The sequence below is a fragment of the Artemia franciscana genome, chromosome 2 (genome assembly GCF_032884065.1).
Source record: "Artemia franciscana chromosome 2, ASM3288406v1, whole genome shotgun sequence".
NCBI classification, from domain to species: domain Eukaryota; kingdom Metazoa; phylum Arthropoda; class Branchiopoda; order Anostraca; family Artemiidae; genus Artemia; species Artemia franciscana.
The window spans coordinates 14,337,107-14,348,977 of record NC_088864.1 but is presented as its reverse complement, the minus strand read 5'-3'; the positions used below and the strand labels follow the sequence as shown (position 1 = coordinate 14,348,977).

Genomic DNA, 11,871 nt, shown 5'->3' with positions numbered 1-11,871 from the left:
AAATTTTGATTTACAAACAACTAATCATGGGAATTTTATTGTAATGCGCGAATCAAAATAAGTATAAAAATTCTCATATATATATATATATATATATATATATATATATATATATATATATATATATATATATATATATATATATATATATATCTATATATATATATATATATAGCAGTTTAGACAATTTTATGGACAAATATATGTAACCCCAATACAAAAACATAACTATATTTTGTGATTGGCTAGTATTGAGAAGGTGAGAAATTCTGAAGTAATATTGTAGTTGCATTCCGTTTCGGTGGTTAACTCGTGTTGCGTAAATTTCCACTTTCTATCAACATATTATTGGTAAATGTTAAAAAAAAATCGATGCCATTCCACTGATTCAAGCTGAGAATTCAGAGACTCATCAATACCATCTAGATAAAAAACAATAAACACATAATTATTTACCTTCTTTTATAAACAATTTTCCAAAAATTTATTCTTATTAAATGATTGCTCTGACCTTTGAAGGAGTATTTCGACTCATATACTTAGTTTTAAGTGTATACTTGTACAAACCTTTGTTAAAGTTCTGAAGAGTTTGGCCTTTATTTTTATTTTGTAGAATGAAGAATACAATGCAGAGCTTTAATTAGATGATGATAAGCAGTAAAGTGGCCACCATTTGCTTACCAAAATCCTGAACTTATATTAATAATTTTTGCACTTCTCGCACGTTTACTTTCTATTATATAAATCTCCTAAAAACAACAATGTTGTCATAAAAGCAAACAAAAAAAAAAGCCAAAACAGACAGCCAAAAAAAGTAATGATATCAGTTTCTTCACCTCAGTGCCATAGCAAGACTAAAAAAAAAAAAAAATTGACAATAAAAAGAAGCAAATATTTTGTTTTTCAGCCCTGATGTGACAGCACAATCCTGAAATATCATGTTGACTGTCTAAAGAAGTTAGGCTTTAAATTTCACATCCTTGTTATTACGAAATGCAGATTTTCACCTCCCAGTTGACTTTTGTGGTAATACGGACAGATTCCCTTGATAAACCTACATTTAATTAGATACTGTTTGGCAGTATGCGACCTTAGTAAAAACTACCAGAGACCACAAAAAGTAACTGAACCTTGTTTCAAACTTGTTTGCAAAAAGAAACAGTCTTAGAATTGAAAAATTATTAAAACTCAATTGTTAAAAACGAATTTCAAAAAAAACTTTCGTCCCAACCCAAACCAGAGCAAGCGATCCCATCGACAAATCCACCACTACGTCAGGGGATGGGCGCCCCTCCCCTGGATCCACCACTGCCAACGGATTGTTTCAGGCATCCGACTGACTGTCCGTTATCTCTAACAGTAGGCTGTACAAAAAGTGTGGTTCAATCCTACTTCTAGGGCTATAATTGGAGTCCTTGTTGCCAGCCGTCTTGAGCCAAATGAAAAGCAGGTCGGCCCCGATTGGGGATGGGAAGATGTCGTATAGAAAGATTTAAGCGAAATAAGAACCTCCTGAGAGAACGTAAAGAGGGAGGCCTAGAATGGATTGGGCTGGAGGAGGAGGAGCATGTGTAGTTGTGTTGGCCTTAGGCATCTTGGTGCGGCAGTGACTTTTTAGTAGTAGTTGTACGGTTAGAGCAAAAAGAAAGATTGCTTTTTCACATGAGAAGCAGTGGTGTTTCTCCTTTTCTTCTTCTCTTTTATTTCCTCGCCGCTTTAGCATCACAGAGAGGTGTTTAAGAACTCATTTGAAAGCTAATTCTTGCATTTACGTGCTTTTTATAAGTAAGTAAAAAAAAATTAAAACAAAATGCAACTTTTAACAGAACTGCATCTTTATATAGAAGATGATATGATAACACACATATCTTTTGAGTCCCTAAGATTACTTTAATCAAAATAAAAGAATAAATAAGGCAATAGTTTAAGAAGAACAACATTTAATAGCCGCTATGAAATATCAATATAGATTTTTAAACACATCATCAAAATGGATTTCTGCACAGTGGACAGGTGGAGTTGTTGCTAGTATTGAACCATTTGTACTGAAATAAAAAAAAACAACATAAATATTCAAGTCATGATTTAAACAAGAATTAAAACAACAAGAAAAGTAAAAAAAAAATCAATTAATGACAAATGAAGGGCTATCTTCTTCCCAAAAATCTAATATTTTCTACAAGACTTTTCATTGTTTTCCCATAATTGCTGACAAATTATATCTATTGCCGAATCCCATATTACCTGTGCTGACGAATTATTTCTGAGAGATTATTTTTGTTTCCAAACATGCCAGCAATTTAGAACTACACCGTCAAAATCGTGTAAAAAAAAAAACCGCATTAAAAAAGAAGCTGTGGGACAGATATACAATCAGCCAATTCTTTGGACATTACAGACTACGACACACTGAGCCCGCTGAGCAAGGTGCATCATAGAGAACTTAGCCAGGATTATATTTTATTTTAGAGGGTCGAATTTAAAGAAAGGATTCAAGTTTATTAATTACATTTTGGACAGGCTCCCAACTTAGTCAAATGTCTCAATATGAGCTTATCAAAGCTAAAGCGTTGGGATCAATGCTGGTTTTTTAAACTTTGCATCGAAGCAGTTTTTCAGCTGATAATATGTAATTTTACGAGGATTCACGAAAATTGAAAAGGGGGGGGGGGATGTTTTTTTTTCAATCTAGAGGGAAGAGTATTTTTTTAACCTTTCCAACAAAAATATCAGAAAAGACATTTTTTAATGAAAATACCAAAAAAGGTACTTTTCAAAATCTAGTGGGGAAAGGGTAGAAAAATCTGAGAAGCACAGGCCCCTCCCCCAAGTTGACACCACTGCTAGTTTTTAAAAGAAAAATCAATTTGGCATTATGCTCTAGACCTTTGGCCATAGAGTAGAAAATACATAATTACGATTATAAACATTTTGCAAATTGTTAAGCTAGTTTGTAAGCGAGATCGTGAAACAACAAATAGGGATTTCCCAGTTGAAAAGAGTTTGGAAGAGTAGGAAGATGAGTCTGCGAACCAAGATTAGAGTATTGGAAGAAACAGAGATGACAGTGGTCAAGCATGGTTCTGAAGTTTGGGCACCCCAAAAGACGGAAAAGGATTTGTTAGATGTTTTCCAGAGAAATTGTCTACAGATCGCTTTGAGTACCCCTCTGGCTGACCGTACTTCAAAAAGTAACCTGTGCAAAATATATGGTTCTACATAGTTTTTAAAGGCTATAATGAGAGAAAGGTTGAGATGGCTAAGACACATTTTGCAGATGTAGAATGACCGAGTGCCAAAGATTACCCTTTTTGCCATCCATCCTGGGCCAAACGAAAAGCAGGTTATCACAGAATGAAGTTGGAAGAGGTGATAAGAAGGAACTTAAGGGAAACTAGAAAATCTTGAAAGGGTGGAAAGGGGAAGGCTTCTGATAGACTGAGATGGATGAAGAACGTGCGCAGTTGTGTTGGCTTCAGGCGGTTTTGTGCTGCTGTAAGTTGTCAGTGATAGCAGTAGAAGTGTTTTTGTGCAATACGATGTGAAAATTGCGGAAAATACTGTATTTTGTTAAATCATTTTATGAATTATTTTTTTTTAATTAAGTAAGGTTCATTATTTTTAAAAAATGGAGGGGCCCAGAAATGTTATGTATTCGTAGATTTACAACTTGAATAGTCAAAAAACTGCTTAATTTATATTTATTAAAACCAACAATTTAGCTAGTCTTAAATTTTTGGACCAAACCTCATATTATCTGAAAGTACAGTAGGTTGAATTTTGGATTTTTATAAATAATGTAATATTTAAAGCTATGTAAATACGAAGAATATAATAATGATCAAGATAATTTACCATAAAAAACAACACTTACATCAGTAAAAATGCCCAGAGGTTATAGCCTTTACAGGACAAATCACAAACACTAAGAAAAACAATTCAACTGAAATATGACATAAAAGAAAAAAAAAAGACAAAGAGAGCTTGATTTGTTGGCCTCTGATGCACAAAATACACGGAAAAAATAAACAAAATCTTCACACAAACACACTACCAGCCATCACGTCTAAAAAAAGAGCCAAAAAAAACTAAAAAAAAAACCGGCTGGCTAATCAAAAAAAGACAATTATAGCTATTGTGTCCTTTTGACCAACATGGTTCTTCCATCTTTAGCCTACTGCAAATCAAGAGTAAAGGAAGAGACCAGAATACCCCGAATATCTTACTTTCTTTAACTGTCTTGATGACTTTGCTGGATAATGCTAAATGGGATAAAGAACAATTCTTTGTGCGAGACAGTTGCCAATGCAAAAAAATGTGCTTCTTTGGAGTCCGTAATAAGGTAAGGAGCAACTTTAACTTAACTTATTGTGCATTTTATATATGCAATCAACATACACACAATTTTCCTGAGAGGTGAAACCTAGTTCCCTAATTTTTCAGAATAGGTTTGTGAATATAAAAAGCGTTACAAAAAGGCAAAATACCCAACGTACAATTTATTCTTTGGCTATTTAATGAAACAACACGCATCGTGCATCTTTTTGAAATACCCTCTTAACATACTTTCCGAATTAGCTTCCCACGTCTTTGTCTTTTTTGGCAAAACAAACGCCAGTTTGAGCTTATGACGGACATAGATACGTCTGACCTCTGGGATGACTTTGGGATTGGGCTGATTTATTGGCCATCATATTGGGTCGGCTGACAAAAAAAATTTACAGCATCAGGTAAAACTGAATTAGTATCAGTCGCCATAATCAAGTGTGAAAAAAAGAGAAACCGAATCAAATTTCATTAATCACCGAAATAATTTTGTATCAGAGAAGTTAAAAACAAGTTTTAAAAAAACATGTCCATGTTTCGATCATCTTGGTAAACGTCATTGTCGTCCATACTATATCGTTCCACTCCGATACTAAAATTTCTACCTTCTGTTGCTATCGTGTTTAACTTAGCGCAATAACACGATAAGCACGTTTTGTTGCAACATCATCAGCTACATCATTTCGTTTTAATTGAAAAATAAAATATTCAGTCAACTGATTTTAAATCTTTCCAAAAGACCTTTTTGATCTGCGGTACATCCAAATAAAGAGTCAGAACGTGGAATATTCGCAATAAGTCCCGTAAATCCTTACCTATTTGGCCTTATACGTCAACACTTTGGCCTACCACAGACCAAAAGGTAGTCCGTCACTAACCGTTTAATTCAATTAATAGAGTTAAATGCGTATATAGAGTTTAATAGGCTGATTTATTATAATTTCTTAGACCACACTGCTTTTCCATTACGAAAAATTAAGCCAAGAGAAAATGGGTTCTAATTTCGACAAAGCAGTGAACAAAAACAAAATATAAAGACAAAATTACACTTTAACTAAAAAATAAAAATAATCAGAATATTAAAGCCCCAGACATGTGGGCTCCCGGACGAGGGCTGAAATATTCGGATTATTTTTACTTTTTTAGTTAAAGTGTAGTTTTGTCTTTATATTTTATTTTTTGGTCACTGCTTTGTCGAAACTAAAACCCATTTTCTCTTTGCTTGATTTTTTCGCTGATTTATTATAGACAATAACGCTTCTTACCCTTCAAATAGTCTCTGTGGAATAATAAAATAGCATTGAACTTGATTCCAGTTCCTTATGCTATGAACAGCTGGATTAAAATTACCCATTTTAATCTCATTAATAAAAAGTTTTAAATTACCAATTAACCAATTTTCTCTCTCACCCCAAATTCAACATTAATTATTAGTTAGCCCGACAAAGTAACACAATGAAAACTTTTAAATAGGACCAACGGCTACCCAATATTATCTTTATTCACTTATTTGAATGCGTTTTTACAAATTGCCTTGCAATATCCCATAAAAAATCATTTGTTTTTATATAACCTGGATCATCTTTTCGCGAACCTCCGAAATTAGCTGAAAATTTCCTTAAGTATTTCCAGATAATTCTTTTGGTATTTATTTTAAAGTTCATTATAATGAAAGCTAAATTTTTTAAATTGCCAAGTTAATTTATTTGCAGAAAAACCTCTTAATATCAATTTTGGCTTAAGATTTTACATCTATTTTTAAAATCAATATAATTACTACAGATCCTTGCATAACGAAGTAACTGTGAGAAAAACACCGAATATGTGATATTTGAGTGTATATTACTTTCAGGGAATGGGAAACTAATCACTTCAAAATCATCCGTTTTATTATACATTTTAAAATTTAATTTATTATTATCAGAAATATTAATATTTAAATCTAAGAAATGATCTTCATGACCAGCGCCATGACTAGGTTCAAGAGTATGCTGTGATGGATATACATTTTTAGAAACATCAATGAAATCCTTACAATTTAAGACCAAAATATCATCTAAATATCTTTTATTATTTGACAAAACATGTTTTAAATTATTTGGATTATTCTTATCACTCATATATTTATATTCTAGTTGACTTAAAAACAAGTCAGCTATAAATGGTCTGGCATTCCCCCCCATGGCAATTCCCACGATTTGCTTGTACAAATCACTACCAAATCTTATATAAGTATTGTATAAAACAAATTCTAATAACTCAAAAGTCTAGCTGCTCCAGCAATAAACCGTGGTTTAGGGGGATTCTCATGAAATTTTTCAGTCCAATATAGGAAAGAGAACTTTTTATCATTGTCATTTAATTTAATATTAAAATTTTTAAAAAGTATTTCTTCTGTCTGTTCAATTAAATTCTCATCCTCTAAATTTACCTTTTCGTAAACATTAGTTGTGCATAACTCCCTTTTTAAGATATCACAATACAGCTTCTGACAAATTATGGCAAAATTATTATTAGCTTTATCCACTGGCACAATTACAAATTCATTTTGTAGATTAGCAATTGCTTGTTTAATCTTAGCATTATAAAATAATGATATAGTGTTACTATTTTTTAAGTTAGAATATATTTTATTTCTTATTTTACTAATAATTAATTTCTTCCAACTTTGAAAACTCTCTTTATTTTTATTCTCTTTCTTATACCACTTATCAATAAATAAATCAAAATCATTTTCCAAGCCATCAAGAACACTCGATGGTTTCAGATGATGAGAAAGACGGAAATTAGCCCCTTTATTCATTATAATTTGAAGATCATCATGCTTTATTATTGACAAGTCCCCTGTTATAACATGTTTGTAAGTGGGATTTACAAATGGGCCAAGTTGCTTGCAGTTACAAACCGGCTTCCAATTTACATCGCTATCTAATCTTCTAAGTATTAAATTATAATTAAAAATAATTTGCCCAATAGTTTTTGAAAATTTATAAGTTAAAACTGGACTATCATTATAATTCAAATTACTAGGAAGGGCTTGTTTCACATCCCGCTTATTTAAAATTTCCGGCAAATTAATATCTTCAATCTGCTTACAAGTAAAATTAATAGGTAAATATAATCTATTATCCTTATTACCAATCTTATCAAACTTTTTCTTTTTTGAAATAAATTTTGTTTTAGTTAGAATGCGAATTGTATCACATATTACTTTAAAATTATATTCAAGAGCTGTATTATTCTTAACAATCCAGAAAAGTTTGATTAAATTCCTCTTGGATAAATTATTTAGACATTTTATTACATAAATCATACCCTTAGATTCAAGTAGCTGGCATAGATCTATAGAAAGCATATGTAAATCTAATTCATTTTTTCTATTATTTTTCCTATGTCCTCTCGATCGTTTTTTACGTTTAGTAGGACAAGTAAAAGAAGGATGGTCCATAAAACCATCAATACATTTAACAACAACCTGACACATGTCACCATATTTTTCTACACGATCATTTAGCCCAAAAGGATAAGCTGTACCAAGAGTATGGATCCAGAAATCCTCCTGTTTACGTAGTCTATTGTTCTTCTCTTCTTTATTTAAATTTTCTAACTCTAAATTTTCTAAAATTGTGACAGTTATATCTGATATGGAACATGTACCATTATTACAATGTTGAACTAGATAGTTATTAGTTTTTTCATTATTAACTGTTGGCTTATGTCCAGAAAATCTTTTATATATATTATCAGTTGTTCCCCCACATATTGTAGGCAGCATTTATTACATTCTAATAGGTAAATTACATTGGTTGTTTTACAATTAAGATTACCACGTAACTTGCATGCAAAATATTTATTATACAATGTACTCTTAACAGATGTCCGTGGGATAAAATGATCTTGGCAAAGAAAACAACGACTCTTACACTTACTAACTTTCAAAAAATCGTTCCGAGTTCCGAGGCTAATATAAGTTGTTTGTTTGTGTGTCAGTCTGTCTATCCGCATATGACGTAAAAATTATTTCATCATACACCAATTCAAAAACGAATGTATTCAAGCCGAAGTAGCTGAGTTGGTAAAGCGTTATGTTCCAGGTTCTAGGTCCGAGAGGTTCCAGGTTCGAACCTTGGCTTTAGCATTAATACAAAAGAAGAAAAAAACTAAAAAAGGTAAAAACTACAAAAAAAACTAAAAAGAAAATACTAAAAAACTAAAAAAGCTAAAAAACTAAAAAAAAAGTAAAAAAAGGTAAAAACTAAAAAGGTAAAAACTAAAAAAACTAAAAAAAAAACAAACTAAAAACTAATAAAAAACTAAAAAAACTAAAAACTGAAAAAGAAAAAAACTAAAAAAAGGAAAAAAAACAGAAAAATAAAGAAAAAGAAAACTAAAAAAACTAAAAATAAAAAAAAACTAAAAAAGGTAAAAACTACAAAAAAAGCTAAAAAAAATGTAAAAACCGAAAAAAAAACTAAAAAGAAAAAAAGGAAAAAAACAAAAAAAAATTATTTCATCATATACCAGTTCAAAAACGAATGTATATACAGACCGGGACACAGGGAATAAAAAAAAACTAAAAAGAAAATACTAAAAAACTAAAAAAGCTAAAAAACTAAAAAAAACTAAAAAAAGGTAAAAAACTAAAAACTAAAAAAGAAAAAAAACTAAAAAAAAACTAAAAGAAGGTAAAAACTAAAAAAACTAAAAAGAAAAAACAACTAAAAACTAATAAAAAAACTGAAAATAGAATAAGAAAAAAACTAAAAAAAGGAAAAAAACTGAAAAATAAAGGAGAAAAAGAAAACTAAAAAAAAATAAAATATTCACAGGTGGGACATACAGTCCCACCATACAGTTGGTATATATACAGTTGGTATATATATATATATATATATATATATATATATATATATATATATATATATATATAACTATATATAACTATATATATATATATATATATATATATATATATATATATATATATATATATATATATATATATATATATATATATATATATATATATATATATATATATATATATATATATACACTAGCTATTGAAAGGGCGCTTCGCGCCACCCCAACACCTAGTTGGAGGGGGCGCTTCGCACCCCCCACCCCCCCAAGCCCCCCCTGCGCGCGTAAGTCGTTACGCGCCATATTAGTTCCGCGTCATTTTAGTTGTGTCCCTGTGTCCCACCTGTGAATATAGATATATATATATATATATATATATATATATATATATATATATATATATATATATATATATATATATATATATATATATATATATGTTTTAAACTACGTAAAACTTGCGAATATACAACATTCTTCGCTGTCCCATTGTCTCTGCATATAAACAGATTGTCAGGTTTACCGACTCTTGAACATGCAACATATAATTGTCCATGGAAAAACAATCCGTATTCAGATCTATACCTCATGATTCTAATGATAGCCCTTGAGCAGCTAAATGTCCAACCCGCATTGCTGCTACTGACCTCTCTTTAATTTTAAAGGAAATTGTAAATAAACTTAAAACCTATTGTTCTGGTATTAAAAAATTTTCGAATTTTAATCCATATTGGAGTGTTAATAATTCACTGCAGGTGATAGATTCTTTAACAATGGTTTCAGCTAAAAGAATTGAGTCTTTCGATTTTGCGACAATGTATACTAATTTATCACTTAATGTAGTGTTAGATAATTTAAAAAACTGTTATCAAGAAATCTTTCCTCTTTCTAGTAAAAGGTTCTTAAAAATAGACGCTTATAATAAAAAAGCTATATGGACAAACTGCTTTAATACTACAGTTAACTTGAGATGTTACAGCTTGGATATGATTTTTGAGTTATTAGAATTTGTTTTATACATTACTTATATAAGATTTGGTGGTGATTTGTATAAGCAAATTGTGGGAATTCCTACGGGGGGGGGGGAATGCCAGCCCATTTATAGCTTACTTGGCAATTTAAAAAATTTAGTTTTCATTATAACGAACTTTTAAATAAATATCAAAAGAATTATCTGGAAATACTTAAAGAAATTTTCAACTAATTTCGGAGGTTCGAGAAATGATGTTGCAGCGCCATTTATTTTGAATTGTGTTTCTAATAGAGCGGATTTTTTCTTAAAAATTAGTCACATGGTAAAGATGAATTCTATAATTGTTTAGTTCATTCAGGTTTTTTGCAATGTGTTAATATTGGTGATTTGGTAAAATTTATCATATTTAGTTTACCTATTGTTGCCAAAAAGAGGGATATATTAACAGGATAAGCTGGTTTTGGTGTTACTTGGTTGTTTTACATTTGCTGTTTTTTTTCTTTCATAGGCATGTATTTTGGGGGTGGTACCTGACACGGGGATGCCATGGATATTCTGTGGTAGCCACAAGACTTGGCTGGGTAGAGAATTTAATGTGGCGAAACCCTATAGACAAGTGTATTCTCCTGATGAGCCCTTGTGTTGGGTTGTTGCCTCTGAATTATTTGTCTTTATTGTTTCTATTGTTTGGTAAATGACGACTTATACTTCTTGACGACATGACTGCCTGTCCATGGATTATTCTTTATGGTTGATTGTGTATGGCTATGCTGTTTGACCTATGTGATTGTATGGATGAGTAGGGTTAAGGCCTCATTCAAGTGCTGGTCTATATTAATCACTAATTTAGGAAAACAGTCTTCCTTTTCTCCTTCTGTCTCTCTTTTTTTTTGTGTTTATGCTGTTGCATTGGTGATTTCTCTTTTAATGATATATATATATATATATATATATATATATATATATATATATATATATATATATATATATATATATATATATATATATATATATATATATATATATATACTAGCTGTTGGTATATACAAACAAACAAACATGCATACACAAAACTCGTTTTTATATAGATGGATAGATAGATAGATACAATACAAATTAACTGCGTAAAACTTGCGAATATACAAAATTCTTCGCTGTCCAATTGTCGCTGCAGATAAACAGATTGTCAGGTTTACCGACCCTCGAACATGGAACGTAAACTTGTCCATGGGAAAAACAATTGGTATTAAGATCTATACCACATTTTTCTAATGATTGACCTTGCGCTTTGTTGATGGTGATTGCAAATAATAATCGAATTGGGAATTGCAATCTTTTAAATTGAAAAGGCAGATCCGTTGGAATCATGGGAATGCGAGGAATAAGAACAGCCTCACCCTCAAAAGGTCCTGTCAAGATTGTGGCCTCTATTACGTTTTACATTGTTTTTTTTTTACGGCAAGTCGTGTGCCATTGCAAAGCTTTGGTGGGTTGATATTTCTTAACAGTATTATTGGTACGCCTATTTTTAGTTGTAGCACGTGTGGTGGAAACCCTGAAAGATCCACGGAATTTAAAAATTCAGATGGATAATTAACCGCCTCATTTGGTTCCAAAACTGTGTCGACTGACTTGTAAAGGACTGCCTGGTCTCGAATCTTGGTCAAAACAATATTGTTGATTTCGTGGACGTCTATATTTTTAGGTGC

General features: G+C 31.0%; 1 protein-coding gene across 1 annotated transcript in view; it reads right to left on the bottom strand.

Annotated features, from left to right (window-relative positions):
• Positions 1 to 1,923: 1,923 nt before the first annotated feature.
• Positions 1,924 to 11,871, bottom strand: part of LOC136037637 (E3 ubiquitin-protein ligase listerin-like) — a 158,488-nt gene continuing 148,540 nt past the window's right edge. The window contains exon 18 of the mRNA XM_065720347.1: positions 1,924 to 2,045. Coding sequence (XP_065576419.1) covers positions 1,986 to 2,045 — 60 coding nt within the window. The 3' untranslated portion in view covers positions 1,924 to 1,985. The remainder of the gene's footprint in view (positions 2,046 to 11,871) is intronic.